The sequence below is a fragment of the Scomber scombrus genome, chromosome 23, assembly GCF_963691925.1.
Source record: "Scomber scombrus chromosome 23, fScoSco1.1, whole genome shotgun sequence".
Classification (NCBI taxonomy): Eukaryota; Metazoa; Chordata; class Actinopteri; order Scombriformes; family Scombridae; genus Scomber; species Scomber scombrus.
The window spans coordinates 4,298,692-4,314,518 of NC_084992.1; the positions used below are offsets into that span (position 1 = coordinate 4,298,692).

The 15,827-nt window shown below is 38.6% G+C and overlaps 1 protein-coding gene across 1 annotated transcript in view; it reads left to right on the plus strand.

The window, feature by feature from the left end:
• shroom4 (shroom family member 4) overlaps positions 1 to 15,827 on the plus strand; it is a gene marked incomplete at its 3' end in the record, with an annotated part of 98,889 nt that overhangs the window by 60,486 nt on the left and 22,576 nt on the right. Inside the window, 1 exon segment of the mRNA XM_062444771.1 lies at positions 15,284 to 15,496. Within this exon segment, the coding sequence (XP_062300755.1) occupies positions 15,284 to 15,496 (213 nt within the window).

A 15,827-nucleotide genomic window follows, 5' to 3' on the forward strand; every position in this document is an offset into this window, starting at 1 on the left:
CAGTTTATGTAGTTTTTGTTTAATTTGTGCAAAAGCAAAGTGGATATATAGCAGAACTTGGGTTTAACATAGTTTTTTAATGTATTTTTTTGAGTGTAGGGAATATATTTTGTATGAATTGTATAAAAAAGTGTCTTAAATATGCATTTTATTGGACAAAATAGACAGAAAAATAAGAAAAAAAGGCAAAAAATCTCATGTTTTAATGCATTAACAGTCAGGAACAGTGTTGAAAGGAAGAATTCCAGTTGCACAGATGCTTAAACTGATAATATATGAACAGAAATGTCAGCATGAACAACCTGAGATCAAACTATAGTTATTATTTAAAAAGTTTATCGGAGTCCGTCAACATTAAACCACAGATCTGAAACACAGGAAGTAATTTAGCGACTTTATTTCTCTTTATTTTTGTGTCTGAAAGTCTGAAAAAATCTGAAATCCACAAACATTTATTCCCTTTATATTGATCAGGTCTGATTAATATTAATATTATTTATCATGCATCACATTAGAGCCATTAAAAAGCAGGTTTACTGTGTTAAAGCTGCTTTTTAAAGAACAAAAATCCTACTTATTCCCATTTAAACGTGATATTTTCATCACCATAATCTCAATTAAACTGTTTCAAACTTGCTGATTAGATTCGAGCTTTAATTAACAAACATAAAACAGTGAGATCCAACCAGGGAAATGAAGCAGCGAGAGGAAGAAAAAGCAGCATTAAGACGACAAGTGTTCGTCTGGCGGAGAAGAAAACAAACAGAAGAGAGGAAAGGAGGTCGAGACATAAAGGTCAGAGTTTAAAAAGCTTGTTAGTCACCCTCCGACATCCAGGAAGAGATAAAGAAACACTCAGAAACACACTGAAATATCAACGTTTTTATATAGTTTAAATTTACAACAGTAGAAAATCTGATTAATGTTTTAATTAAACATCCTAATTATCCTGAATGATCAATTTTAGTGATGTAATTCCTCCTAATTCACTAGTTTTATTTCATTTTTAATCTTAAATATCACATTTACATGACATTAACTTTACCTGATGAATAGTTTTTGTATATTTATACAGTTTAAAGCTGGAAAAATGATTAAATTAGTCAAAAAATCCCAAAAAATATACCTCTTAAAGAAGATTTAGTGTTTTTCTTTGTCTGTTTTGATAGTAAACTGAATAATTGTGGATGTAAGACTTTAAAAAACTTTACAATATTCCCAATTTCAGTGATATAATTCCTCCTAATCCATTAGTTTTGTTTAATTTTATGCTTAAATATCAGATTTATATTTATTTTTAGTGTCTGTGAGGTAAAATAATACAATAATAAAATAATAACAATAGTGACGTGAATGCATTTTATGAGTCATTGAACAGCAGGTCATGTGATCGGTAGTTTTTAATAGCTGGTTAAAGTTAATCAGTTCTTTGAAAGTGCGTCTCATGGTTGATTTCTGACGTTAGTTTCTTTTCTTGTGATCGATTCATCAGCTGATATTAATTTATCTGAGGTTACGTTTCAATTACAGCTTGAACTGAGTGAAGCTTAAATCAGTATTTATGTTTAAAATGATACTTCAGTTAATCGTAGAGTACTCTGGGCAAAGAAATCCACCTTTTAAATTAAGTTGTGCTCTTTATACAGTAATTACGGTAATTCAATCAAATCTGAATGAGTGTCTTTAGGTTACCGTAATTACTGTAGTAGCAGCACAACTAACTGGTTATTTGTGTTTCTACTGTGAGTCAGTAGCTACGTAGTTAAATGGTCTCTTTATTGTTTGTTTCATTCATGAATGGGAGTCTGCACGGGTTGTTTTATTTTGAAAAGTAGCTCAATCAAATCCGAATGAGTGTCTTTATGCTACCGTAATTACTGTAGTAGCAGCACAAATACACCTCTAGATTTTTTATTAACTTTTGTTGAGTAAATTTAGTTGATTTTGGTTATTTTCCTTCATTTTTGTGCTTCTATTGTAGGTCAGTAGGCTACATATGTAAATTGTCTCTTTATTTATCTGTTTTATTCGAGATCGAGTGGCTGCACTGGTTGTTTTATTTTGAAAATTGACCAGAAGTTTTATGCCGATTCTCTGTCTGACTTCCTGTCCGGTGTGATCTCCTTTTGTGGAGCTTTCAGCCCCTTTTTAGTTAACTTCTCTCAGCACATTAAACTTTAACGTCTTTAGAAATTAAGTTGTCCTGTTTATACAGTAATTACGGTAGCCCAATCCGAACAAGTGTCTACCGTAATTACTGTAGTAGCAGCACAGCTACTTTTTAAATTTAGTTGATTTTGGTCATTTTCTTAGTTTTTTGTGCTTCTACTTTGGGTCAGTCGGCTACGTAGTTAAACTGTCTCTTTATTCGTCGGTTTTATTTGTGATCGGGAGTCTGCATTGGGTGTTTTATTTTGAAAATTGCTGGATTGTGGCGCAACTTTAAAGCTCTTAAGTGTCTGAACTTCAGCGATTACTTCCACTCAAAAACAGTTAATTAGCTTCGCTGGAATCAACATTTGAAGCCGTTTTAAGCTGATTTATTCACGTTTAAAGCACGCTGACTTTTCTCTGTGGATTAAATTTGACACTTTTAAATAAAAACAAATGGATTTTATTTAAATTCAGTGATGGACCATCATGTTATATACATTTTAAGTCTTGTTTTTTTAACATTTGCTCGACAGTATGATGGAATAAGTAGCATAATAGGGCTGATTTCTCACACACACACACACACACACACACACACACACACACACATAAACACACACACTATCCAGGAGATCCAGCGGTAACAAACAGCACATTGTACTGCAGAGGCTAAAGTGGACTTCACCCTTCCTGCTATCGACCTCTGGTATGAGCCTAGTCTCACTGTACTGATTACCTGGTATGTAAAACCTTTCTGTGTGTGTGTGTGTGCGCGTGTGTGTGTGTGTGTGTGTGTGTGTGTCTAAGTACCCTACACATATATACTGAACGTGTGCATATAGGCAGTAAATGAATGTCGGCCCGACGCTTCGAAGAAATCCATAATCAAAGGTGATGAAGGTGCAAGAGGCAAACAAACAGGGGTCTGATTACATGCACGCACACACACACACACACACACACACACACACACACACACACACACACACACACACACACACACACACACAACAGACTCATAAAGCAAACAAATAGGTCCTGATTGCAGGCGAAACACAAAGGGACGGGAGGTGGAGGGGAGGAGGTTGTTTAGGCTTTCTAGCATAGTTAACCCTTCACCCTTATGAAAGGAAGACAGGGAATGTGAAGAATCTGCTGCTTGCTCACATGCATGTACATAACACACGCACACACACACACACACACACACACACACACACACACACACCTCCACAGAGTCTGCAGGAGATATGGGTCTCCGGGAAATCCTTTGAAGCCCGTTGAGTCTCTCTCTCACGTTATTAAGTGTCTGGATGTTTGTGCGGCTGGTTAATCTTCAACACCCGCTAATGTCGGACGCTCACACCAATCTCCTCCATGTCTCTTTTTTTTGGGGGGGGGGTTCGAATGTTTTGCTAGGCTGCCCACTTTTTTGTTTTTGCCGTCTGAGAGGAACAAAGATTTTTATCAGCTGTATGAGCGTTAAAACCATGCTAAGACACTGTTTATGTTTAGCTGTTTTAAATAAAGGAATTATTAATTATTGATTATGTCCATCATCAATATTCGATGGTTTTCATTGAGAAAATAAGCAGACTGTGGTGTTTTATAGTTGAAAATCGTCCAGTTTAGTCTTTTTCTGGTCTGATTTTGGACCTTCAGGATTAAAGATTGCGAAATATGCAAAGTTAAAGCTAATTTTAGACAAGTTTATCCACTTATATGATACTCAATGAACTATTTTAGAGGTTTAAATACCTAAAAGTAAAACTATAGAAGAAGAAAAACCTCATTCTTCCTCCTTATGAATGAAAAACCTGAAATAATAAGCATAAGCAATTCTCAAATATCGTTAAAATTGACATTATCGGGCTTTACAAACAGTAATTTTAGACAAGTTTATACACTTGTGTGACCGAATAGAGAGAAAAAAATCACCTTAATCAGTCCCATTCATTTTATTTGGATACTTACATTAAATCAGAGTCCCTTTAGAGGTTTAAAGATCTAAAAGTGAGACTACGTAATAAGAAAAACCACATCCTTCCTCCTTATAAATGAAAAAAATTGAAATAATAAGCATTCAAAATGAACCTTTTCTCAGTTTAATTCACTGAGGAGTCTTTTAGCTTCAGTCTCACTTTGTCTTATATGAAAGATGACAGTTATAGGAGTCCATTCATTCACTTTATAACTCTTCTCTCCTCTATTATTACAATGTTTTCACGTATTTGTGTTGGATTAAGACAATTTTATCCACTTATATGATTGAAAGGAGAGAAAGATGTACTCAATAAAGACCTAAAAGTGAGAATATATAAGAAAAAAACCCACATCCTTCCTCTTATAAATGAAAAAAATTGAAATAATAAGCATTAAAATTGAACCAGAGGAGTCTTTTAGCTACAGTCTCAGTGCTGAGTAAATGAGTTCATTCATTTTATGACTTTATAACTCTTCTTTCCTTCATTATTACACTGTGTTTTTTATAATATCTACTGTTATTAGACCTTAAAACCCTTCGTTCCCACTCTGATGATATTTATTTACTTATTTAGAAACCGGATGTGACCATTTTATTTATTTATTCTTGTTTTTTTGGGGGGATTTTTTTGTTGTTGTTGTTTTTTCGTGCCTGTTTATGAAGCAGCGTTCAGTAGAGAGCTGACAGGAAATGACTGGACAGAGGAGGCGGGACTCAAACCAGAGACGTCGAAATTACGTTTTTCTGCGTCGTAAATAAAAACCGTCGCCACGGAGATGCTGCTATCATATAATACACATTATCACATAAGGTAGGAGGATAAATAACGCTCCAATTTTAGGCTCAATATTGTTTTTATTGTCAGAAACTTTCCATATTTTAAAGGACTATTGTCGCCTTTGATAAAATTCAACTGGAGGACATTTATTCTTATATTCATGCATTTAAGGAAGTATTTAAAGTATCTCATTTAAATGGCCTTAATGTTTTTTTTAAATGCCGGCGATGTCGTGTAAAAATAGTATATCAACCAGGCGGGGAGTTCCAGTCCTCTGAAATGAGGCCAACGCGGAAGTAACTTAAAACTGCATTCTATCAAAAGGCCACCAGGGGGCGACCGTTTTGGTGTCAAAAGGACTTCCGTCTCTATACAAGTCAATGGAGAATTCACCACATCCACACCCCCCCCCCAACCCTCCATCAAAGCATTCACACAAGCATTCACATCACATCACCCTCACCACATCACCATGGCAACCTACCAAAACATTCATTCCGTCATAAATATAGGTTCAGTCACTCTATCACAAACACTCATTGATCCATTCACTCGCATACATCCACACACTGTCTGGAGTCACAAATACACAATTTCATCTTGAGAGGTCAGAGGTCAGGCAGTAAGCGAGCATGAAAAGCACCTTTGATCATCTTCTTATCCGCCAAATTTATACATAATAATTGAAACACGAATGTAACGCAAGTAACGCCATATTTCTTTGTTTAGTAACATGATGTATAATGTGATTCCACCTATACAACACTGGTGCAAAGTGACAAGTAAACAGATTAGAAATGCCAAGAATTTTCTCTCCGGTGTCTCTAGAAGGATTTTAAAAAGCCCCGAGAGGATTAAAACCTGCTTGTTGTTTCCTATAAAGACAATAACTGTCCAGCACATTCATTTCCTAGAAGTGCAGAAGTGTAACTTCCCAGTAAACCCACATAGCTGATTTTGATTTCGCGGGAAACAGGCAGTCGACTCAAGGTCTGATTTTATAATTTTTTTCTTCTTCCTAGTTCTTAGAGAGCAAATAAAACCATTTAACTTATCAGTAGCCGAGAGGGCAACTGTCAAAGTCATAGCTTACATTTAATAATCCTGTTTCACAAGTTTGTTTTAGAAGAAAATACGTCTGAGCGATAAGAAGAAGAAAAAAAGTTCATCCATCACTTCTTCTTCTACTCATTGTGTTGGGGTTTTTTTTTTGGGGGGGAGTGGGGGGGGTGGGGGGGGGGGCTAAAATTATTCTCCTTGAGGACCTCCCATCCTCTCTCCTCTTTTACATTCCCCCTCTTCTTTCACCACTCTTTGTTTTTTTTCGTCTTTCTGCCAATGTTTTTTTTTTTTTAAAAGAGAGAAAAAAGCTCACTCTTCTCTGCTTTCTTTGCTCTTTCGTTCTTATTTTTCTCGCTCTGCAAACACACACACACACACACACACACACACATAGGAGAAGGAAGTACCTCTGCATTTTTGCCCCCCCCCCCCTCCTCCTCCTCCTCCTGTCAAACAATAACACTCTGGGTATTATTTAGCGGCCGTCCACCACTTTATCTCCTCTCCACAATACTTCCTCTCTGACTGACTCACACATCCTGCCAGAGAGGGGGCGAGAGAGGCAGCGAAAGAATGAAAGCGAGAGAGAGAGAGAGAGACGGAGAGAGAGAGAGGAGAGAGAGAGAGAGAGAGAGAGAGAGAGGGGTGGGAGTGAGAGAAATGCAGAGTGCAGGAGGGGAAGAAATAGCCGTGTTTTGTCTTCCAGCGAGAGGAGAGTGAGCGAGCGAGGGAAGAGGAGGAGAAAAAGAGAGAGAGAGAGAGAGAGAGAGGGGATGTGAGGAGGAGAGAAGAGGAGGATCGGTTGGGTTGTGCTTTTACCCCCTCCCTCTCTCTCCTTCTCTCTCTCTCTGTCCGTCTCGCTCTCTCTCTCTCTCTCTCTCTCTCCTCTCTCTCTCTCTCCGTCTCTCTCTCTCTCCTCTCTCTCCTCTCTCTCTCTCTCTCTCTCTCTCTTCTCTCTCTCTCTCTCTCTCTCTCTCGGTCAGAAACCTGCCAGCTGCTGCTTCACCTCTTCAGATGCACATCGGTTGCCGCTCTCGTCTGCACTCTAAGTCTCGCACCTTACGGACGCACAAACCTTTTTCTTCTCTTTCTTTTAATTCTCTTCAACTGGATTGAGGACGATTATTTAAAAAAAAGAGAGAAAGAAAAGAAAGAGTTGTTTGTTTTTTACTTTGGGAACAACACTTTGCCATAAAGGGATTTAGAGAAGTCCTTAAGTGGATGCTTTTTGAACTTGACCTTTTTTATGGGGGGGATTTATCAGAGATGCTCGAAGGGGAACTGAGCTGGGATCAGTTTGAGTTTGGATGCTTCAACTTCTGAGTCTGGTAGGTTTTAAAGTCTCTTTCTCAACTTTTTTAGCTTCATATTCGTCTTTTTCTTAGCTTAGTTTCAGTTTGGATTTATATCATATTGCGAGTTTTATCTTCCGTTTTATTACTTTAAATGTTCAGTTTGTGGGAAAATCTTGATGTTTACCAGCAGACGGCTTTTATTTTCTATGGAAGGGTTGTTTAAACGCATGATAACACAACCAAAACACCTTTTATACTCTTTTATTTTCTTCAGTTTTGACTCTTTTTAATCATCACTTCCTCTGTTAAGCCAAGAACTTGAGCTTTTTGGGTGTCAGCTTCTGAGTTTTGTAGGTTTAAAAGTCTTTCTTAAGCATTTTTTTAGCTTCATATTCGTCTTTAGTGGCTTTTTTTTTTTGCCTGGATAGTTTGGATTTATATCATACTGCGAGTTTTATCTTCCGTTTTATTACTTTAAATGTTCAGTTTGTGGGAAAGTTTTGAAGTTTACCAGCAGACGGACTTTTGTTTTCTTCAGAGGGGTTGTTTAAACACATGATAACACAAGCAAAACACCTTTTATACTTCATTTTTGACTCTTTTAATCATCACTTCCTCTCTTTAAGTCAAGCACCACATGTAGTTCCCGTCCTTTATGCTTTGAACTTGACCTTTTTTGGGTATCAGCTTCTGAGTTTGGTAGGTTTAAAAGTCTTTTTTAAGCTCGAATAGTTTGGATTTATATCATATAGCTAATTTTATCTTCGGTTTTATTGCTTTAAATGTTAAGTTTGTGGGAAAGCTTGCAAGTTTTCCAGTCTCCATCAAGGGAGGATTGTTCAATACATGATAACACAACCAAAACACCTTTATACTCTTTTATTTTCTTCATTTTTAACTCCTTTAATCATCACTTCCTCTCTTTAAGTCAAGAATTTGAGCTTTTTGGATATCAGCTTCTGAGTCTGATAGGTTTAAAAGTCTTTTTTAAGCATTTTTTTAGCCTGGATAGTTTGGATTTATGTCATATAGCTAATTTTATCTCCGGTTTTATTACTTTAAATGTTAAGTTTGTGGGAAAATCTGCAAGTTTTCCAGTATCCATCAAGGGAGGAGTTGTTTAAACACATGATAACACAACCAAAAACACCTTTTATACTCTTTTATTTTCTTCATTTTTGACTTTTTTAATCATCACTTCCTCTCTTAAAGTCAAGCACCACATGTAGTTCCCGTCCTTTATCCTCCTTATATTTAAAGAAGTACGTTAGTCGCTGTTGCCTTCGTGGGAAATTCTTTCATGTTTTTTATGGGAGGAGTTGTTCAACACATGATAACACAACCCAAACACCTTTATACTCTTCTACTTCCTTCATTTTTGAGTCTTAATCATCACTTCCTCTCTTTAAGTCACCACAAGCAGTTTCCCGTCCTATATCTTCCTTATATGTCTCTCTCTGTGTGTGTGTGTGTGTGTGTGTGTGTGTGTGTGTGTGTGTGTGTGTGTGTGTGTGTGTGTGTGTGTGTGTGTGTGTGTGTGTGTGTGTGTGTGTGTGTGTGTGTGTGTGTGTGTGTAGTAGTAGAGTCCCACCAGATCTGGCTTTTTCTGGCAGTCTCTCTGTTACTGTATTGATACTGTGTGTGTGTGTGTGTGTGTGTGTGTGTGACTCAGATTATGCACGTTGACCTTTCCGCGGTATCAGTCAGCTGTTGCAGAGTTTCTGACCATTAAGTGGGACATTCCAGCAGCCGATCCTTTTTCATAGAGGCTCATTCATCATCACTTTTCTGTTTTCCCCTACTCTTGCTTCTTTTTCATGCATTTCATCACTGTTACATTACCCCCAAAAAAAGTCTTATTTAACACAGTTTATCTCTCAAAAAAGCTGTGCAAAACACGTGTGTGTGTGTATATATATATTTATAATAGACGCTTGCGGTTTCTGGCGCACTTGATTGAATTTCCTCGCTTGTTTTGCGGTTTGCAGCGACACCACAGCAGCAGCAGTGGTTTAACCCATTATCTCGGGTCTCTCCACACACATAAAGGAAACGCTGTTATCTCCCATATATACGCAGACGAATCCCCCCCCCCCCCCCCCCCCCCACCCCCCCCCCCCCCCCCCCCCATTTCAAGAAAACATGTGATTCCTCTTTGCGTGTTGTTGCCAGTGGAGACAGATAGCCACAACTGGGTTACGATGTCAGAAACAGGGAAATGGGGGGAGTTCATTGGATTATGTTTTTTTAAACTCAGGACAGTTGATAGTGGCATCGCTACCTTGGTCCTCTGGTCGCTGGTGGCTGAGAAAGGAGAGCGTTACTGTGTGTTTCCTGTTGGGTTTTTTGAAAGAGCGACAGACTTTATGGAGCCTGCATGGATGTCACTGAATGCAGGCCTGACAAAAAGGTTTGGAAGTCCTATTTTACACTTTGATATCCTTCCTTTTATTTATTTATTTCGGGTTTAAATCCTCGGGACAGTTGGTGTTAGTGTGTCATACTGCAGCTTTACCTGTTAGCAGATATGAAACGGTGTGTTTTTTGGGGTGGAGCCTTCATAGGAGGTTGGTCTCATGGTTTCCAGAGGAGGAACAGCCTCTCTTAACATCTGGGCCAAGCTTTCCTCTTTGGTAATGTTCTTGGTACTGAGTAGTTCACCCCCAAAACTGAACCTATCTACTCAAATTGCTTTAAATTGCTAAAACTTAATAGACTTCTATCTCTATTTTTATGTTCAAAATTTGGTCTAAATCGCAATTAAGGTTACATTTGGTTTAAAAAGTACATTTCCTTTTAGATCTTTAGGTTTAAAAGACCAAAAAAATACTGTGTGTGATGTTTCAGTCCTCTGAGCTTCATCAGTAAAAGGTTCGAAATCTAAAGGTTTCACATATAAATCAACACATGCATGAACTTATTCACCTTTTATACATTTATATCATAACTTTAAGATAAGATAGATACTTTATTGATCCTTCACATGTTGTTTACTGCAGCTACATCCACAGTTAAGACAGTCACACACAACATAAAAACACATCTTTAACTATCCAATGGAAAAACTAAGTAAGTTTAACTAGTAAGTATGTGTCTAAGTATGTCTATATGTATTTTATTTGTCTTTTTTGATATTTTATACTCTGCCATATGCAGTATATTTAACAATTAGGATGTTTTATGTTTTATAAAGAGCCGAAACGATTAGTTAATTAATCTATTAGTCAATCGACAGATGATTTATCGACAAAATCTTTAATAAGCTGTTTTTGTTTGGTCGTTTTAGCCGTTGGCAGTTTTCCAAATGTGACTAATTACTCGGTTTTTGGTTGTTAATCAGATAAAACAAGCGATATAAACAAGTCACATTTCAGCCACCAGTTTAACGTCGGTGTAATTCATACATTCCTCTTAGATCTATCAGTAAATCTATCACCAAAACCTTAAATAACCTGTGTTTGTTTGGCTGTTTTAGCTGTTTCCAGTCTTTCCAAATGTGAGTAATTGCTAGGTTTTTGGGTTGTTAATCAGACAAAACAAGCAACATAAACAAGTCATTCTTCAGCCACCTTTAGCTCAGTTCAACGTAGATGTAATCCATGTTTACCTCTTTAACAGGTAATCTATTAATATTCATTCCTCCGATTGATAAAACATGAATTTGTTGTAGTGACCAGAGTAGTGTGTCTGTTTGTAGTTTTTATGTTTTCAGTGATTTATGAGACTTGTGCTGCTTTCATCACCAGCACAGCGTCATTATAGCAGCAGCAGCAGTTCTGCTTACTGTAAATCTTCACATTTGTGGGATTCATGTCCGCTGACTGGTTGTCAAAGCTCTGCTCTCGAACACTTTGGAAGAACAGCGACTGGTTATGTGGTTTTGGAAGAAACTCTCCTCTTTCTCCCCTGCGTTGATAGCAAACAGCACCGCCGTGGCTCTCCGTGTTACATTCTTAGGTTGCAAAACTGCACATTCATCATAATTTTTTTTTTCCTCCTTCTTCTTTCTTGTATTTATCGTACATTCCGTCTCCAGTCTAACTTTGGCGTCACATCGTTTGTTTTGATTTCCACAGTCATCAATCTCTGAAAGGCTAAAATTGGGAGAAAAAGAGGAGGTGGTAGTCGTAGTGGTGGTGTAGGGGTAGGAGAAAGGGGGGGTGGGGGGGGGGGTTCGATAATGGTATTTTGTCTGGGTGAGTTTGGATAGTTCCCACACATATTCATACGCACACACACACATATATACAGGCTTAGACGCACACACACAGGCTCTATATAAACTTTCTCAGGGGATAATTTAAGGACATTGTCAGCGGAGTCGAACAATCAGTGGGCTCAGATAGAAATCCGTCTTAAAGGAGCCAGAACCAGGAAACAAGAGTGTGTTTATTTTGGAAATGGTTTCTCCAGCTCCCGCTTTATCATAAACAATAATACTCAGAAATGGTCCTTTCCTTTCCCCTCGCGGTGCCAGGATCCGCATTCTTCTCCCAAAACTGTACCTCCAAATGTTGTGTTTTTTTTCCTGAAATACCCGGAACGGTCTCATTTTACTTTTGTTTTTGTAGTTTCAGTACAATCAAAGGCGCTTTGAGGGGGACTTGCGGTGTTGTTGGACATCAAACCTGGGACTTTTTTTTGTTTAACTCCACCAGTCAGTCAAGGGTCAGTTGTTGCACCTTTTTTAGTGCTGTTTTCAACTTCTTTTTGGGGGGGAAGTTCAAGTCTTTGAGACAAAAACACATACAGTTTAAGCTTTGACAAGTCTTACGTCCATTGAGACAAGAACAAGTTCAAGTCTTGTTACTTTTGAAGTCAATCAAGTCAGATTTGAGTCTCAGTTAAATCGAGATGAGTCCAAGTTAAGTGCATGTCTCATGCCAATGTGGAGTCCAGGTCAAGTCAATCGAGACAAATCAACTTTAATTGCAAGTCATGTGAAGTCTTATGTCAGTCGAGAGAAGTCCAAATCGAGTCTCAAATCAGTTCTGACGTGTCCAAGTTGAGTAGAAGTCTTGTCAAGTCTCAAGTCAATCTAGACCAGTCCAGATCAAGTCTCAAATCAGTTGTGACATGTCAGAGTAAAGTAGCAAGTCCAGGTCAAGTCTCAAGTCAACCTGCACAAGTCCACTCAAGTTTAAGTCTCAAATCAGTCAAGACAAGTCCAAGTTAAGTCTCTCAAGTCAATCGAGACAAATTCACTGAAGTTTAAGTCATGTGAAGTCTCAAATAAGTCCAGACGAGTCTTAGACAAGTCTCTTAAGTCAATGAATTTTCAAATCAGTCAGGACAAGTCCAAAACAAGTCTAAGAGAAGTCTCAAATCAGCTCGGACATGTCCAGGTCTTGTCTCACGTCCTTAAAGGGCAAGTCTAAGTCGAGTCGTAGATCACCAAATTTCAAATTCCCTGACAGCTGCTTGTATCAACACTCTGATTACTGACCATTAAGTCTAATTTGTGGTAAGTTACTCAACACTTTTGCTAAATGTTGCTCAGCAGAAATTAAAGAGTCTCAACGACTTTTTTAATTTATGCTTTGGTGAAAGTTTCGTCGTCTCCATGGTAACCAGACTCTATCCTCTAACTGGCTTGTTTAGTTACATTACATCGTCCTGACCGGGACTAATTAAACAACAACAGTACGATCTCTAAGCAACCTTTTTTCTTCTGTCAAGAATATGTCATTTCAGTTAATTGACACTTAACTAAAATCAACCTTTGCTTTTGAACTTTTGAAGCCAATAGAAACACGGGAAAACACTCTAGTAGTAGTGAGCCAGATTGAAGCAGAAACTCTCTCTCATAGTTTAAAGTTTACAGCTTTTCATCAGTATTTATTTATCACCCTTGCTGTATGTCTAAACCCTGGATGTCACTTCCTGTTTCAGAGGCGCTGAGAGCACGACAGTTTTCTTTTAAATGAAGTATTTTTGACGTCAACTTCTCACAGCAGTCCACGTCAACGTCCAAGGGGTCAAGTCCTCATTTATGTGACTTTACGTCTGGCTTCAGTCTCGGGTCAGCAGCTCTGTTTTTAAAAAATATATATTTTGATGCTCTTTGCAAAGTTATTTCCATCCTGAAACACTGTTATTCTCACATATATGATTACTGTAGCTCTCTTTTTCTCTTTCTGTCTCCCTGCTGGTCTCACACACACATACACACACACACACTCTGCAGGGGGGGTTTGAGTTGAATCTGGCCGGCATATGGGATCGGAAGTCTGTATATGGGAATTAGTGAATATCAAGGGAGACGCTAGGAATGCCTGGCTTCACATCAGACTTGGAGGGACTCACTGTTACATGTTAGACGAGTTTTTAATGGCAGCCGAATTGGAAGTCCAAAAACATCTTGTAAAGGAAGCTGTGTGTTTTCCACAAGATTTTTTCGGGGGGATTGGCGAGTTCCCTCCGCAGTAGGTCTCAACGTTTTTTATGTGAGCTCTGATCTTCCGAGACACTTACAAGAGTGCGGTTTCAAATAAGCATGTCGTCTCAGTCGCTGCGCCTGCGTAAATCATCGTATTTAGACCCCAAAAATATTTATTGCTGCTTTAAAATTTTCGGGGTTAAATAGATGCTGTAATCACACAAGAGACCGTTAAAAAAATGGGGGGAAAAGTGGTGTATAAAAGGGAAATTGCACTAGCCGAATGATGGCTTATATTTTTATACAGCAGCTTCTTTATATTGGAGCAAAATCTCAAGAGTCTTCTCCAAAAAACCTCAATATAATATATATGTTTTTGATAGTTTTCCATCTTTTATGTCTGTTTTTACTTCATCACATTTCCTCTGTACTTGTTTTATTATTTTTCTTCTGTTTTCCCTTTGAATGCCCCAAACTCACATTTCTGGTTTTACCCACTTTTATTTTATAGTGACTATTGAAGGAAAGTTGCATTAGCCGAATGATGACTTCATTTATCTACTGTATATTTTATATTGTCATAGTTACAAGACTACAGCAGCTTCTTTATACTTGAGGAAGATCTCAAGCGTCACCTAAATTTAGGCTGCTACATCTCCAAAAATAACTTTATATGTATATATTTTGATAGTTTTCCATCTTTTATGTCCATTTTAACCAAGCGGGGAGTCCCGGTCCTCTGAAATGATGCCAACGCGGAAGTAACTTAAAATTGCATTCTATCAAAAGGCCACCAGGGGGCGACCGTTTTGGTGTCAAAGGGACTTCCGTCTCTATACAAGTCAATGGAGAATTCACCAACTTCTCACTTGATTTCTAACCTCAGTAAACGTTTTCAAAATGTGTTTATGGTCTCAATCGCTAGTTTAAAGCCTTCTTAAATGCAGTATGATGTTCATTTGGGACATTTTGGCCTCCCTGATTTTATATTTGACGATAAAGCAGGGTATGCATTAGGGCGTGGCTACGTCGTGATTGACAGGTTGATTGGTTCACAGGTGGGCGCCTCTTGCTCCTCCTGATGCCCATATAAGTAGAATCCGTGTTTTTATTTTACCCAGCATGCACCGGAAATGTTTAACATGGCGCTGCTCAGATCCGGTACTATTCGCTTCCAAGCAGCAGTCCACAAACCAATGGGTGACAGCTAGTTTTGAGCCCTGTCACGATGTGACGGACAATAAAGTTTTTTTAATCTTGAATCATTAGCTGTCGGATTCAAACAAACATGTCGGTGGCGTGGAGGAGCCGAGTTTAAGAAACGAACACTGAAACGGATGCTAAAGCAAACAGTAAATTAACAAGTTATTTAAATACACATATTGCTCCCTCAAGTGATCGGATCGGTGATCGGCCCCAAAAATCCCGATGGTGTAAAGCCTAGGAAAGATAGTGACGTAACGAGGTGCAACAGATCGGAAAGTTCCCCTAGCTCACAGCTGAAGTAGTGATGTTACAGTTTCAGGTGTAAAAGGTGCCAAAAATTCACAGGAAGTTCAGATGAGTCTAAACATTAAATTCCAGTGATTGACCTGCTTCTTCTTCTCTCTCTCTCTCTTTTGTTTCAACAGACGCAGCGTTCCTCTCATCAGACCTCACTCCTGGCACCTGGCAAAGCTATCGGAGCTGCCCCTCCCTCCCCTTCCTCCTCCCCCTCCTCCTCCTCCTCCACCACCTTGCCTCCCACCTGCCGACTCCCCTCCTCTCCCCCCTCCTCCGCCTCCCTCTGCCATGCAGCTCCACCCCGGCCCTTACACACTACCCTGGCACACAACTGACAACAGGTGAGATCACGTGTTCATCTTTTTTTTGTTGTTGACATTTTTCACAATTTTTTTGACGTTTTATGCCTCAAACAATTAATTTTGTTGATAATAAAATGAGTTGCAGCCTTACTAGTGTCCACATCTAACAGCAGACAGTGAGTGTGTCATACTCTATGACCCTGCTGTACGTCACCATTGGGGATTGTTTTTTTTTTGGTCTCTGTGACTCGCCACCCATGAAAAAAGCCAACAATCGTCAGGAAACGGGTGACATCATCGTGTTTTAATGTCAACAGTGCCCACGCAGGAAGCTCATTGGTCTATTTTTGGCGATCTATTTAAACATTCC